This window comes from Lonchura striata, chromosome 27, assembly GCF_050655825.1.
Source record: "Lonchura striata isolate lonStrDom1 chromosome 27, ASM5065582v1, whole genome shotgun sequence".
Taxonomy (NCBI): Eukaryota; Metazoa; Chordata; class Aves; order Passeriformes; family Estrildidae; genus Lonchura; species Lonchura striata.
The window spans coordinates 3,243,512-3,260,079 of NC_140729.1; the positions used below are offsets into that span (position 1 = coordinate 3,243,512).

A 16,568-nucleotide genomic window follows, 5' to 3' on the forward strand; every position below is an offset into this window, starting at 1 on the left:
GAACAGCCGTGCGGGAAACCCAGCTGAGTTCCGGGCAGCGCCGTGACGTCACGCGGTCGCCGCCGCCGCCGCCGCAGCCTCTTAAAGGGGCCGCGCCGCGGTGGGAGCAGCGCCCCCGCGTGGGGAAAGGGGGATCGGCCCCGTGAGGCGGACGGGGCTGGGTCCCTGTGGGGCTGTGGGGATGGATCCCTGTGGGGCGTGGGGATGGGTCCCTGTGGGGATGGATCCCTGTGGGGCTGTGGGATGGATCCTTGTGGGGCTGTGGGGATGGGTCCCTGTGGGGATGAGTCCCTGTGGGGATGAGTCCCTGTGGGGATGGATCCCTGTGGGGATGGGTCCCTGTGGGGCTGTGGGGATGGATCCCTGTGGGGATGGATCCCTGTGGGGATGGGTCCCTGTGGGGCTGTGGGATGGATCCCTGTGGGGATGGATCGCTGTGGGGATGGGTCCCTCTGGGGCTGTGGGGATGGATCCCTGTGGGGATGGATCCCTGTGGGGATGAGTCCCTGTGGGGATGGGTCCCTGTGGGGCTGTGGGGATGGATCCCTGTGGGGATGGGTCCCTGTGTGGCAGCCCCTCCCCAGCGCCCGGTGCCACGGACAGGCCGCACACTGGTGGTTTACAAAAGAGACTTTATTGCTGAGCTGCTGCCTGGGCACAGCCAGGGCTGGGCGAGGATCACCCAGGCTGCTGTCCCGGCCCTGCAGCAAAGAGAAAACCCACGTGAAAACTGCCTGTGGGCCCGCAGGGACTCCCTGAGGGCAGGTGAGCTGCGGGCTGGGACCCACACGGGGCTGGGAACCACCAGCAGCCAAGAGCCGGTGCCCGGTGCCTCCCCACACCGGGAGCCTCGGGGCCACCGGTGTCTCAGGGCTGCCTGCAGCCAGCACACGGTCACACCTTCTGTGGGGAGGGAAGCTGTGGCAGGACCCCGAGGCTGGGACAGCACTGGACAATATGAAGGAAAATAATTCTGAAAGGTAAAGCAAGTTTATATATTGGGTTATGTGAACGGCAGCAGGCTCGTGCTGGGGGAGAAGGATGGGGGATGCAGGGTTGGGGCTTGCAGCAGGGGGCTGAGTGTGTAAGAGCCAAGCTGGGCTGAGCCAGGCAGAGCCCCCAAGGCACCGTGTGCTGCCTTTGTGCTGCCTCACTCAGGGCATGGAGTGAAGCTGCAGAAAGCAGTACATGGAGGAAATCACAGGACGTGGGCATGAGCATGACCCTGAGCTGTGCCAGGACTCCTGCAGAAAGCAGATGCTCAGAAATGCTCAAGGTCCGGTGCTAGACAGGTGTCAAGGCCTCTTTCTGATGGTCTAGAGCCTCACATGGCAGCAGTGCATCCCACATCCCTCTGGAAACAAGTCCCTAGCTGGGGCAGCTGCTCCAGCATCACTGCCTGGGTGTCTCCCTCTCCCAGGGCAGCAAGCATGGACCCCACTGCCTGCTGCCACCACCTCTGTGGGTGTGGAGGGAGCAGATCCAGCACCCCACCTCCATGCTGTTCCCTGCCTCTGGGACTCGCCATGGACCCTGGGTCTGTGGCAGATCCCTGACCCGTGTGGGAAGCCTGCAGCTTGCGCTGTTCCTGCCACAGCCCTGGGGCACAGCAGGGAGGAGCAGTGGATCCCAGCTGTGTGACACCCCACAGGCACCCACAGCAGGCCCTGCTGCAGGGTGGCTTCGTGCAAAGGTCACCCAGTCCTTGGGAGGGCAGAGAGGAGCACCCCCCCTGCCCCACACCAGCTCAGCTTTGCCATGTGCTGCCCAACAACAGCGTTTGCTCAGCTCTTCCCTCCCATGCACCGGCTGCATCCCAGTTCCTCTGGTCCCCCGAAGGAGCAGCCGGTTTGGGTGCTGGGAGTCTTCTTGCCTGCAGGGCAGCTGCACAGCCTGGCACAGGGGCTGGGTGCTGTGGGCTGGTGGACTGTTTGCAGGAAGCTTTCTTGACACCGAGATTTTCTTATGGAGGTCTCTTGAACTTTCAGCTTTACAGCTTCTTGGGATCAGCACTCTCCAGCTGGGTCAGGGCCCTGTCACTCAAAGCACATCTTCAGGTGTGGGGCAAGAAGGCTGCAGCAGGAATGGTCTCCGAGGGTGATTTAGTAGTGTAAGAAAAACAGTTCTGTGTTCTTAATGTTTATGTGCTAAAACTAAAATATAAAATACACCTTGTACAAGCAGGCAGGGGATTGGCATTGGCTCTGCAGGGTAAGAAAGATGCATCGTGTACACTTCCCTGGGGCTTCAGGGCAGGGAGAGCTCGAAGTGTGAGTGATACTGTGTTTAGCTGTCATCCACAACCCTGTGCTCTGCAGCCTGTCCTACTCGCTGTCACTCTTGTCCACCAGTACCGCGTCAGTCTCCTCTGTGATCTCCAGCAGGGTGTGCATGTCAGGGCTTTCCCCACGCATCAGATCTGAATTTTCTCCTTCCTCTCCACCAACCTCCACCAGCTCTGTTGCTTTCACCTCCACCTCACCCTCTCTTATTTTCTTGACGTGGAAAGTGAAGGGTGGCACTTTGTAGACAGCTGTCTTGGACCTGGCGTAAATGGTGTGGTCAGGGGTGAAAGACTTCCTCAGCTTGTCCCGAGAGCTCTTCATCTTCTCCCTCCTTTCGTTAGTCACAATTTTAGTGCCCAGTTTGTTCATCCTCTTCTCCAGGTTGTGGCGGGTCTTCTCCAAGTTGTGACGGGTCTTCTCCAGGTTTTCCTTGGTCTTTAGCTTAGTCTTTTCCATCTTCTCCTTTGAGAATGCCTTCTTAAAGTCATCCACCCTTTTCATGCCGCTCCTTTTGATGCGTTCTGCCCGTGACTCTTCGATAATCTCTTCAATCTCCACCTCCTCATCCGAGGAGAGCTGGATGTGGTCCTCCTCTGCATGGTCCTCACCCGCAGGGACCTCCTCACCCTCACCTTCCTTCTCCAGCTTTTCACCTTCCTTTAGGGACTTGCTGATGCTCAGTTTAGATGGGAGCTTCACTTCATCCTGCAAGACACAGAGCGGAGCCAGTGAGACACACAGACACCGGCAACCCTGGAACCAGCCCGTCCTCCCTCTCACAGGGACACAGAGACATCAGCCTCCACCCTGCTAAACACACCCAGGTACCTCAGGCCTGGAGCTCATCCTCCTTTACTTCAGCTGATAAGTTATTGTGAAGAGGATCTGCTTAGGACTCTCCCGTACCAGGACTCAGGCACCAGCTCTGCTCACCCTAGGCTGGCTCCAAACACATCTGTGATGCCAGAAGTACTGGAAAGGCAGCCCAGCACTGCAACTGGAGCCTTTTCCCTTCCTCCTCTGTCCTGTGCCCTCCAGTTTCATCTTTATCCCGGACCTGGCCATCACAGCCCCTCATTCCAGTAACATGTGGACCACCAGGACAGTGGTTTTCAGGTCTCCAGCCTGGCCAGGTCCAGCTGCAGCCCCAAGCACAGCATGAGGCTGCAGAGGCACAGGCAGAGCTGAGTCTGGCCGCAGCACCAGCGTGCTCACTCTGTCCTGGCTGCCCCCAGGCTGCACTTAGACTTTCCCAAGGCCTCAGGATCCAGATGTGGGGCTGGGACATCTCTTGGGATGCAGCAGGCTACCCTGTTTTTCCTATTTCTCCACTGGGGAATAAGTTAGAGAATTTGCCCGAGTCCATATCTGGAGATGGTGGAGACAGTGGTCCCAACTCACACAGCCTGGTCTGCACGGAGACACAGCTCTACTTGGGACAGGGCGGGATTCATTCAGCTTCTCCACGAGCCTGAGCCAGCCAAGTTCCTGATCCCAGTGGCAGAGGACAAGCATGTTCCTGGGAGAGGGGCACAAGTCTGGAGTGGGATTGGTTTTCATCTGAGCAGCACATAGCATGCGTCGCTGCTGCAGTGATTCACCTCTCTGTTCCCAGGACAGGCTGGAAATAGCCCATCACTGTACCGAGCGTCACAGCTGCAGGGCTGCAGCTCACGCTCAGACATTTATTGCCAAAGCAGTTTTAATCTACAGAGCTGGGTGGGAGACGTGGGAACTGCCAGGACCAGCCTGTCAGAAATCCAGCAGCAGCCAAAGGGCAATGTGGAGCTGCTGGGCTGAGGTTTGGAGAAGAGCCTGGGCAGCAGGACAGCCAGGTGCCATTCTGAGCCCTGGCGCAGGCAGCAGCAGAACAGAGCAAGGATGTGATTCCCATCCTGTACTGGCAAGAACCAGGCCCAGGGAAGTCAAGGGGCAGTCCCTGGTGTACCCCAAGTGCTTGAAGTGCATGGCAAACCGTGGAACACCAGCAGTGATTTGCCTGCCCCAGCTTGGGGAGGTGCCCTGGGACCCAGGAGGGTTACTTTGCTATGGCACCTCCCATGCTCTGCATGTCACAGCAGCTGCCACTGCTCCACTGCAGCCGTGCACAGAGGAGCTGCACAGGTGCCAAGAGCCAGGACACGGGGGATGGTCATTCCCTCAGGCATGGGGAGGGGTGTTCCTGGTGCTGTTGTGGGACAGAATGTCCTGGTCCCTGCTCAGCGCCGGAAGGGACAGCGTGTGTGCACACCCGCACCCTGAGCACTGTCCCACTGCACACCACTGCCCTGCCTGACCAAGGTCACTGCCACTCCGTGGCTCTGGCCTGAGCTCCTGGACAGAGGCTGGAGGAGATGCCCTCCCTGCAGACATGGGTGCTGCCCCCAGCCCTCTGCGCTGTCCTCAGCCCTGTCTTCCCTTGCACCTCTGAAGAAGTGACACAATTCACTGAATACGTGACTCCAGCACAGCTTCACCTCCGTGAAATCCAGATGCTCTCAGCTGCTTTCTCATTTTTTCCCAAGCACAGGAACTGTTCCTTGGGCCATCTGAAGTTTTGGAAGTACAAGGGCATTTGGAGAAACTTTTGTGAGCAGTGAAAAGCCAGCTCCATGGAGCACTGGGCTCAGTGAGGATGGCACAGGCTGCAGTGTCTGTGGTGAAAGCACAGAGCCTGCTGGAGCAGAGCTTTCATTCTGGGTTTTCTTCAGAACAGAGAACTGTGCTGGGTGAAGTTCTTCACCCTCCAGATAATCGGTCAAGTCTCATATACTTTGTGGAGATTAAGGTGAAGTGGCCAACATGTGTTTTCTTCATTTGATGAGCCACTTCAGCAGAAAACAATACACATGTTCTCCAGGGGGCCAGGTCAGTCCAGGGCAAACCCACACCATGGGGAAGGCAGAGATCCTGTTCTCCACAACAACACCTGCCAGAGCAATCCCAGAAAATTCCAGGGACCCTGCCCAGCCAGCAGAACATCAGGAACTCCAGCCACTTCCTTCCCTCTGAGGTAACACAATGAGCCAGAACAAAGGCATCCCCCTCTCGCCTGGCACGGCTTTCCCTGGAAATAGGCCATATCCTGCAAACCCTGATCCTATCAGCCCCTTGTGAGCTCCAGAATATGTGTTTGCAGAAAGAAACACCACCTCAAAACCTCCAGTCTGTCACATAAATAACAACCTTTCCTCGTGCTACACCAGTATATCCAGCTCTTGACTGAATTTTCTGATGCGATGGCATGGGCTGCACCAGCAATACTCCCATACAACCTCAGCAGCATCCTGCAGCTCTTCCCTCACAGCCACAAAGACATGGCCAGCAGCAACTTTGGAGACATGGGACAGTGGGAGCAACTCCTCTTGGGGTGCCCCCAGCTCTCCCTAATCCTGCACTTCCCAGGGAGAGCAGCAGCTGCCCAGCTCTGATCTCACAGGCTGCACTCAGGCACTTCTCCCACTCTGCTGGCCCTGCTCCATCCCCACAGCCCAACCCCAGCCCCGCAGCACTCACAGCTCTGCTGTTGCCTCTGTCAGGAGGCACCTCATGGATCAGACCCAGAGGCACACAGGGAGCACAGCCCTTCTCGTAGTGAGGATCCCAGCCTCCCCTTGGGACTCTTTCCAAGAGCTTTTCTCCAGCTGTGTTTGGGAAACCCTTCGTGTCCTGCTCCCAGCCTCTCTCTCTCCTAGGCATGGTATAATTCCTGCATTTCCCACCCTCAGCCCACCTCTTCCTCACTGATTGCTGATCTGACCAGGAGATAACCAGCTGGGGGACCACTGGAGGATTTTCAGCAGAATGAAAGCTCTGCTCCAGCAGGCTCTGTGCTTTCACCACAGACACTGCAGCCTGTGCCAACCTCACTAAGCCCAGTGCTCCATGGAGCTGGCTTTTCACTGCTCACAAAAGTTTCTCCAGATGCTCTTGTGCTTCCAAAACTTTAGCTGGCCCAAGTAGGAGGAATTCCCCAGAGTCCAAGCTCACCTGTATTCAGGGAGCATTCCTGTGGGTTCAGGCACAGCACAGCAGGTGCAGGAACATCCACAGCTCTGGCACATCTTAATGGGGACCAGCATGTTCTGCTGAGCATCCCTTGCATGTACCTGCCCCCTGCACCCAGGCACTGCCCAAAAGCCACCAAGACTCTCCTCCTCCCAACCCAGGAGGTTTCTCCAGTGGGGAAGGAGAAGGGGAACTGCCTGGTGTGAGCAGGACATGCCTGCAGACACAGGCAGGGAGCATAATGGGACGTGACTGGAACAATCAAGAACCACCCCAGGCTGGCTGCTGCACAAATCCCTGCTCCATCCGAGCACGGCACTATGCTCTCTGCACTTCATTTCACTCATGACTCATCCAGTTGAGCCATATTTTTAACACCAAGCATTCTATTTTTACTTGGAAAACACTGATCCTGAAATGGGCGAGTCCAAAATCCTGGGTTCTGGCATCCCTGCGTGTTGGGGTGTTCAAAACCTGGCTCCCAATCAGCAGAAGCAAACCAGTTCTGTCCTCTCTGCTTGGATCCAACTGGCACAAGGACAGCGGGTAAACAACACTTTTCAGAAGATTTTGGTACCAGCAGCAGCAAACTCTGGCCCGGCTCTGTGTACAGTGCAGAGCTGCACCCAGCAGCAGGACAGGGATGGGGAGCCTGCATTATCCCTGCCACACAGACCTCCCGGGATGAGCTGTGCTTTGGGAGGCTCCCTGGCACTGGGCCAGTCCATCTGTGGACTTTGTGGGCACCCAGAGGGGCCCCAGTGCCCACAGGCAGCCCCAAGGGCAGCTGGCTGCCAGCTGCTCTGTGTCCTCCTACTTCAAACAATTCCGAGCTGTCGGATCCTCAGCAGTTTCTCCTCGGCTCCCCTGAGTGGGCTTTTATCTGACATTGTTTTCGAGTTCCCTGGCAGTGAGTCACCCGCAGCCCACGGCCATGGACACCCGCCTGGTTGCTACAACACACGTAAACACTTCCCCTGGCGTATAAAAGGCCAAGGAGACACAGAGCTGAGCTGCATTCCCAGTCAGTGTGTAAGAAACAGAGTCCCAGCACTCCCAGCCACTCTGGTCTCCAGTTGGAAGGTTTTAATGGAAGGTTCTCACATGCACATGCAAATCACATCTGCAATTCATTTCACTCCGTTATTTTTACACAACTGCAACAGCACAAACAGAGAGTTTGGTTGATGCTTGCAGCCATAACATGCAGAAAATGACCAGCTGACGTTTCTGGGCTCCACTATGACCAAATTGGGCTGATCTCAAGGCTGGGTGAGCTGGAGCCTGTAGCCCCTCCTGCACCCCAGCCCTCCCTCTGATCACTCCGGGCAGCACAGCCTGGCCCTGGCCTCGGGGAGGCCGGGGGAGGATTAGGAGGAGCTTGGGCAGCAAACAGCCCTCCAGGTCAGATCAAACTGTGCCAGAGGAGAACAAGTTCTGCTCTCCCGTTTCCATGATAACTGCTCTGCTGTGCCAGGCCCCAGAGGACACTGTTTTGTACTGACATTCCAACAGTGTCATGGGAAGGAGGATTCAGCTATTCCTGAGTAACAACAGCATGCCTGAGAAGCACCCTGAACATAGCAGGGTTCAGGAGTCTCTTGCACAGAGGGGACTGTGCTTTTCTCTCCAGAGCCTTGGAGGAACAGACCTTTTCTGTGGAGACTGAAATTGCTAGATTGCTAGATTTTTTTTCTTTTATTGCTAAACCTCAAAAAAAAAAAAATCTTTTCTTACATCTGACATTATCCTTGAAAAGGATAAATCTTCCCTGGCAGCTTTGCCCAGAGATCACAATTCCTGGACTTGGTTCACCCTCACCTGGCTCTTGGAATAGTCCTGTCCACCCAAGTGGCCATTCCCACTGGACAGTTCTGCACACACTTCTGGGTGACCCCCAAAGGGCAGCTGGAGCTTGGGATGTTTTGTCCAGTAGCTGCACAATGACAGGAAGGCAACAGGCCACTGTGGCCTTGTGGCCAAAATGTTATATTAACAGCAGTTAAAGTCAGTGTTTGGAGGACCTGACTCAGAGCAAGCAGCACCAGGGGCTGTGGCCAGACAGAAATGGGAGATGCTGCAGGGGATGCCTGAGGCATTAGAAGTTTATGTCACAGTTTGTGCTCTCTGCCTGTTTTACCTGTTTAAAACAACAACTTCAAACCATATCACAATCACAAACTAACACTCACAAGAAGCCTGAGGAGGTGGGTGTTCCAAGGCTGTGTTTCACAGGGAGAAATGATAACTCAAAGAGCAGGTGGGATTTGCCCAGTCACAGCAGATGCCAGCAGAGCCAACTGCCCCTGGCCACTTGCCCTTCATGCAAGCCACCCAGCAGCTTCTCCCTCCCAGATAACCCGGGGGAAAATCCCAGCTCCTCACACCCACGCTCATGCAGCAAGCACATTAGTCAGCAGCAGGATCAGCCTTGGAGGTCTGAGAGCCCGAGGCAGCTCCAAGCAGAGAAAGAAGCAAAGGCTCAGAATCAGCAGCTCCCAGAGCTTCGGAAGAGGTTCAGAGTGATCTTCGGGGGGTGCCGCTGACGAGACCCTAAACTGCTGCCTCCTCGCGTGTCTTCTGCTGCCCTGGGCCTGTCTCCACGGGGTGGGCTCAGAGGGCAGTCCCTGGCGAAGACTCAAGGCATACCCGTGGCATCTTCTCGGGCTAAGATGAGGAAAACTGCATTTCAATGGCCGGGGAAAGGAAGCACAATGGAAACACTTACCCGTTCCTTCCGGGAATCTGATTAAGAACAACAGTGATCCGGGTTAGCACGGAGAACAGGCAGAGAGAAAAGGCACAGGGTATGTTTTAGTAAAAGAAGAAGCCAGAAGCAGAATTTGACAGAAAAGAGAGTCAGCAAAGATCTGTGAGATGGAAGAGTGTCTGTCTCTGATTCAGAAGGCTCCAGGAGACACAGGATCCCTTCTGTGCATTCAGGCACATTCCCACTGACACTGCCACAGGGCCAGACTCTGCTCACGATCACAGGGATTCAGTGTCACCTGTTGGGGACATGGCTCCCTTTGCTGTGGTGTAGCTGAACTCAGAGTTTGCTTGTAAGTGCAAGATCATGAAAAAAAAGGTGGTGATTTTAAACCCCTGTGTTTAGTGATTCAAGTGCAGAGACTGTGGAGATTGAAACAGGCGGGTGCAACTCCAGAACTCTATCTGCTGGTTTTGTCACGTACTGACCTTACCCTAAACCAGCGCCAGATAATTCCCAGCAGCTCCCAGATCTCTGCACCCAGTGACACAGCAAAGTCAGGCATGGACTTGACTCTGGGTTCCAAGGGTTGGACAAAGTTTGTGTCCAATAGTGCCAAGAGGTCCATGAAAAAAGAAGCCTCAAGCCTTAGAGATGAGACTTTTGTTTCCTGTAGTAAGAAGTCACCAAGGAATGCTGCTGAGATAAAAAGATCTAAAATATGAGGGGAGAAAGCAGATCGGGTTGGGATTAGGTAAATGTTAGAGAGCTAAACAGTTCATTCTCTAGTAGCATCTCCCTGACTAGCAGAGTCCTCTCAGCCTCTATAATTCTGGGTGTTGTGCAATCTGCCTGGCACTTCTTTCTATCAGGCACATCCAGTTACCCTGTGTCCTGGAAGCTGTGTCTGAAAAACTGGATCTGCTTCATGAGCTGTGAGAAACAGCCACCTGGGACAGGCACCAGAGCTGGTGCAAAGGAGGGGAGGGAAAGTGGGGAGAGGAGGAGGCTGTGCTTGGAAAAATGCTTTGCCTTTAGTGAGTCAGAAGAGAGAGAGAGCTGTAGGAAACAGAGAAGTAAATAGATTGAGAGTGAAAAGGAGCTTTTTTCCCCTCTGACAGCACCAAATTTTTTTGATGCTATTATCAGTCTATTTGTACCACTGTCTTTGCTCTCAGATCTACTCCTCCCGGATAAATCTGTCTGGGCTGATTGATGATTCCAGAGCTGCTCCTGAACAGCAAAGCAGCAAAGACAGGGTTTGTATTACAGATCGTTTGCAGACACTGACATTTGCATCCTCACATAAAACTGAAGACTAAACATCCTGAGACGTTTTATTCTAAATATTTGATTTTCTTTTACAGATACTGCACATTTTGTTTCTGCTCTTTGTCTACCTTGCAGCTGGACAGCAGACCCACAATTCCTCAGGTGCCCTGTAAGTTGTAGGACATCTTGCAGAATCAAGAGGACAATCCCAAATGGGATAAAAGAGGGCTAAGCCTGTTGCTGAATAGTTTATAAGTCATTGCTGTGCCTCCTGGGTTGTGCACATGAGAGGCCTGAAGGAGGAATATGTGATAGGAGGGACATTACCTTGGGTTTGTTTTCATGAGCCACTACTCATCCAATCTAACCCTATCCCAATGGCTGGGGAGTCTCTGGCCCTTTGCTCTGAGACAATTTATGGCTGCAGAGCTCAGCCTGAAACTATAATGGTGAAAGGATTTTTGCAAAGCAAACAGTTCTGGCACCAACATTTTATAAATAATAGCTGAGCAATGAAATATTAATGCAGTTGATACTAGAATGCAACAGAGAAATCCATGCTCCAGAGTTGTCTACTGGTAGACTGTAATCTGCATGAAAAGAAATCCTAAAAGTCAGAGCTATTAACATCCTGGCTTTTTTTAAGGCTTGGTCTCCTCTGAATTATTATCTTGAAACTCTTATAGTTCCATAATAAGCAGAGAATATGCAAGATTTTTGTACGTCAGGATATTCATGTGGTCCCCCTGCAATGGAAGCAGCCCTGACAGGAGCTGCTTTAGACTGGATTTGCAGTGAAACCCATTTTTTATTTTAAAGTATTATCAGAAAATAAAAACAGTGGCTGCAGCAATGCAAATCCCTGCTATGACCCACCGTGAAGAGGGATGGATGTTCCAGCACAGAGAGCTGTCAGCCACGTGGAGCCAGCTGATCTTGCAGGAAAAGCACCCCTTGGGTACCTGGTGCCTGTGACTATCCCAGTGCTGTCACCAAAATAGCTTTGGAAATTCCTATTTACTTTTTAATGCTGGTAGCTGGGCAAGCTGCACTGAGCTGCAGGCACGTCACCCATCCAGGCTGTCCCTCAGGGCTGTGGATCTTGCTGGCTCTTGTCAATGTTCCACTGCCATTAAACTCATCATGAATGAGTTTCTGAATGATTAATTTGAAACAAAACCATAGCTCAGGGCAGCTGCCATTCTGTTTGGGCAGTGCAGAAAGGCTGTAGCCTGCGGGCAGAGGGTTTGTATGCCCTGGGGTCCCTGCCCTGTGCTTCTCCTCAGCTCCCTAAGCTCATGTCTTTTTCCACACTTTTTTGAGGCGCAGAGACCCAAAACTGAGGCAGTTCAGGTCTGCTCTCTGAATCTGTCACATTAATGTGTGGGTTTGACATCTACCCCTTCTTCTCTCGATGTACAGTCTCCCGTCCGTATAAGGCCCACGCCAGCACAAAGCCAGGCTGGGCTATTTATATTTCCTTGCCCAGCCCTACCCACCCAACACTGCACGGCTGGCATCCAGGTCCCACCCTGCTCTCCCAACAGCACAGCCCTTCCCACGGAAACTCACATCTCACACAGCTCAGAGGGGCCACCGAAGCCCCCTGAAGAGCAGATGAGACCCACGAGAGTCTCCCAACAGGACAGTGTGAGGAGCACTCACCCACACCCCTCAGACAAAAGCTGCTCTTCCCAACAAAAGCACTGCACATGCCGAGCCAGAGCTCCCAGAGCTCGGCGCCCACACGAGCCTCAAAATAAAGGAGCGGCACACTTTGGAAATTCAATACTCCGTGTGCGTGCCGAGTGCTGCAGGGGTTTGTCCGCTTGTAACAAAATCAGCCCTCGGCATTTGCAGGAATAAGTTTAATTGTCAAAAACAGTTTGGAGGAAAATGCCAAGCTTACATAAACTGCCACGTGCCACTCTCCAGCTGAACACGGCACAAAGTCTGGTTTCAGAGCAGTAGCTGCTTGCACAGGACATCCATTATTTAACCATGAACTGCAGTAACCAGCCCCACGTTCAAGATCCTAAAACCAGGAGATTTGGGATGAAGTCACTTTAGTTTGTTTTTATTAGCAACTGCTCTCACGGAATTTTTTGGTGTCCTGATTTTACTGAAAGACAGGAGCCTGGGACAGAGGCACAAAGGAAGCTCTGAGCTCTGTTCCCGGGGCTGCTGAGCAGTGCAGGCACTCACTGACATCAGACTTTTTAGGAAGGTAAGTTCTGCACTGAATGTTTGCATACACAGTGGCCTGTCAAAGCTGTCACCTCTGCTTTGGCTCGGCAAGTTTTCAGAAGAGAGAGATGAGGCAGTTTGGAGGGGTTCCATTGTTTTCGAGCTTTATTCTAAACAATTTATCTAATTTCCCACATTAAGTCTATACAAAAACTCCAAACTTGGAGAAATCAAACCAGCTCCTGGCAAAATCAGCTCAAAGAGGGTAAGCAAGTGAGAAAACACAAGCACTGATGGGACTGAGAGTGATGCCTGTAAATGTCCTGCTCAATACCTCCCCTCAGCCAGGACATGGGTGTGATATCCAGCCCTGCACTTTCTCCCCCAGATTTTGAAACCACTCCAGCAGATATGCTCAGGATCATGCCAAAGGTCAGACTTTCCCTGATAAAAATTTGGTTTTCATCTCCTCCTAATCTACAGTGAGCAAAACACAATTCTCACAGGCAGTCTGACTTCCCTCCAAGGTGCAAAAAGTTTTATTTGCACTCCCGAAATAATCCCTCCACAATGGCTGAAGCCCCAGGACTCAGTGCTGAGAAAATAATCAAACGTCAAGAACCAGCAAAGAGCTCAATTATCTTTATCTCTTTTATTTCTTTCAACTGCAGAACTGTGCAATATTGAACCTTATTAGACCAGGACTCTTGCTCTGCTCAGATCTCTCACCCCAGCATGTCTAAGGATGAGTTAATCTCTTGTTCTCCAAAAGAAAAGTCTAATAAATCTTTGGACCTTTTTCCACAGCAACTGAAAACACACAGGAGTCACCCCCAGCTTGGGAAAGCAGCTTTCCCTGAGTCAGAGAGGAGCAATGATGTGCTCAGCACAGCAGAATGAATTACACGACCAGTAATGTACCCAACAGACACTTTGGTAGGTGGGGGTCTGAGAAGTGAAACACTGAATTAGATGAGAGTTACTTTGTAATTATTTGGTTTTAACTGTAGACACGGTTAGGAAAGCACCGTGAATTGCTCAGTTAACCCCAGGGCGGACCCCAGCGCTGCATCCTTTCCCGCTGGGGCCGGCTCTGCTCCACTCCCTGGAAGTGCCAGCACATCCAAGAGGGCACAAACGGCTCCATTTCACATGGTGCAAGCCTGGAGAATTCCTTACCTGCGCTCTGTGACATTCAAATCACACTAAATTCCATGCTGGGAAATTATCCCAAATCCCAAATAATTTCTTCCCCTAATGCTTCCATGATTCCTCAAATCCCTGGCACAGCCCCTGGTCAAACAGCTCTTTCTGAGGCTGCTCTGTCCTCACCACAGCAGCAAGGACAGGCCCCAAGCCTGTAGAAGCAGGATTGCGTTTTCATATTCAAAAAGAAACTCTGCTCAATATCAATAAGCCACAGCAAACCATGAAACACTAACCTGCAGATGTTTGGGATGCTTCCCAAGGACCTTGAACCTTGCCAACTTCCTACCTATTTCCGTAACTGACATGGAATGTTATGTTTATACAATTCCCTCTACTCCTCTCATTTTGCAGTGGTTGCTGCTTCTAATTTATTTTTCCATGGATAGACTGATACAAAGAGCTTGTAATAAAGCCATACACATATATCTGGCTGTAACTGATTGTGTTTCCTGTATGATCTGAACAGGCTCAAGTATTTCAGCCTTTCGGCCATGAAAACAACAAATGCTCAAGCTCTGAACCAAGAAATCCCACAGGCCCTGCACATGACCGACCCCTGAGCCTGTCATGAGCCACTCACCCTCAAAACTCACAGAAAGGACCATTCTCCCTTTTATTCTGTTTCTCTCTCTTCCCATGATCAGCACTCGAAGCTTCTCCATTTGTTCCTAGTGCTGGCTATTATTAACCCGGAGGCTTTCAACTGTAGCATTAACTGTTTCGCTCACTTTTCTCCCCTGGCCCAAGAGAAGAGTTTGCTCTGATGCAGAAAACTAACTCCGGCAGGAAACCTGACAGAATCACATTCCTCTCTCTCTCCTTGTTTAATGTTAAGTGAAAATTCCAACACTTAGTGCAGGAGGTGAACATCAAGCAAACCAAAGCTGTTATTGAGACCAAACAACAAGGAGGTTCAAGGCTTGCAGGATGCAAAATAAAAAAGATGGGAATTGTACAAGCCCTCAGCAATGCTGCCCTGAGCTCAGGGGGCTGGGCTGGATTTTCTTTGACAGCTCTATCTGCCCTGGCTGGACAGATTAACCCTGAGGCTGAGGTTACTATCACTTGTTACCAGATGCATGTCACAAATTTGAAATATCATCGGTCTCCACGTAGCCATATACATGGTGTCTCTTGGTAGAAGAGACGTTGGCAGATGGATTTACAACTCCCCTTTCCAGATCCCAGAGCACTATTGCTCTTTGTTGAGTTAAGCGGTTAAATTGGGTTATTTTGATACTTCTGGTCCATTGCAGTGAGTTATCAGGGCCTCGTTCCCTATCTGCATTAAAATTCCTGTTAAATGGGACAACTCTGTCAAACTCTGTCTTAGGACACACAGAAAATGTTAAATCATGAATTAGGTGACGGGGACCCCCTCAGTTTGGACTGCCAGACAATCTGGGGAGCTTGGGAGAGGGCTGGGCTGAACATGCAGCGTGACAGGACCCTCAGCAAAGAAAACACCCACTAACAGGATATAAATACATAATGAAACAGTTCCTGACCTGGTAGATCATGACTTTGAAGTTCCTGCGCTTCAGGAGCTCCGCTTCGTTGGCCTCCAGCTTCTTGATCTGCCCGGCTTGCTTCTCCAGGTTCTGGCGCACGGTTTTCACGTTGACGCTCACCTTGCGCACCTTCTCCAGCATTTTGTTGACGGTGTTGCTGGTGGTGGTGTGTGCCTTGGTCAGCTTGGTCAGCTCTCCCTGGATGCTGGTCACTGCGCTATCCATCTCTTGCTGTCTCTCCTCCAGCTGTGTTTGGGTCAGCTGGATCTGATCCACTGCTCCGATGATCTTGTCCAGAAGGGTCAGCACCATCACGCCGTTGATCTGGTCTGGTTTGATGGGCTCCTCGGGCGCTTGCTCGTCCGAGGTCTCAGAAACGGTGGGTGGCTCGATGATTTGCAAGGTGGTGTCCTCCATGGTCGCTCGGGAGTCCTGGCTCACCCGGAGAAGCTGTCAGTGCAGGGAGAGAGCAGGGAAAACTGAGCCCGAGCCTCAGCTAAACTCCGCACTGGGAGACACGCCAGGAATGGGGAGCGCAGTGAGTGAGTGTCTGTGCTGAAATTCAAATGGCACAGCTCCGCACAGCCGTCCAGTGGAACTGCCCTGCAAAATTTTCCAGGCTTGCAGGTCATTGGCTGACTCCACCTCAGCTATAGAAAAGGAGCCGCTGCCAAATGCCTGCTGACCCACCCTTTTGAAATGATTAAAATAGTTGGAGGGGAGACGATGGCTCTGCATGCAAACACAAGCACAGCTCAGCCAGGAATGCAAAGCCCTGGAACTGCAGCCACCCCTTCTTTACTCTCAGTCTAAAGGCACTGAAGTAACAGGAAGAAAAAACAAAATCCTTTCGTAAACGGCTCGGGAAGCTGCTTGGAAGAGAGTGGGAAGCAAGCAGCCCCATCTGGGCACAGCTGTGTGCACTGAAGGCTGGTTTAAACAACTGCACAGGCTGAAGTTCAGCTGGAAGTTTGGACCTTTTGCCAATACGTAGGTTTGGGGATTTTTTTTCCAGGACTACAAGAACCTGAATTTCAGTATTTTAAAGAACTGCTACAATTTTAATTCAGTAGTTACAGCATGAAAACTGGGCTGGAATCTCTCTAAGATGCAAGTCTGTATGTTAGGAATGCCCCCTCCCATGAATGTCCCAGAGGCACACATAGTACATGCAGGGTGCAACACGTCTCCACACAGATTTAACTCAGAGAAGGATAATTCACTGCTGAAGTGAAGCAGCTGGGCACTCCCCCTAAAGGAACTCTCCCAGCTCTGCAATCCTTGAGCCTTCTGCTGGTCCAATTGTAGGAATATGAAAAGGTAAAAGATTTTAGAAAGTGTAAAAAGGCCCTAGAAAGTAGACATAAAGCTGAGAAAGGTTGGGAA

At 52.0% G+C, this 16,568-nt stretch overlaps 1 protein-coding gene across 1 annotated transcript; it reads right to left on the reverse strand.

Annotated features, from left to right (window-relative positions):
* Positions 1-615: 615 nt before the first annotated feature.
* Positions 616-15,753, reverse strand: CAVIN1 (caveolae associated protein 1). The gene is made up of 2 exons (XM_021532868.3): positions 15,180-15,753; positions 616-2,990 (listed from the first exon to the last, which is right to left on the reverse strand). Exons 1-2 carry the CDS (start codon positions 15,597-15,599, stop codon positions 2,325-2,327), a joined length of 1,086 nt encoding a protein of 361 aa, XP_021388543.1. The 5' UTR covers positions 15,600-15,753; the 3' UTR covers positions 616-2,324.
* Between the last annotated feature and the right edge of the window lie 815 nt (positions 15,754-16,568).

Coding starts and splice junctions, on each gene's coding strand:
- CAVIN1 (XM_021532868.3), bottom strand. CDS start 15,599: ATGGAGGACACCACCTTGCAAATCATCGAGCCACCCACCGTTTCTGAG. Junction 2,991..15,179: donor TCAAAGTCATGATCTACCAG/GTCAGGAACTGT, acceptor TGTGTCTTGCAG/GATGAAGTGAAGCTCCCATC.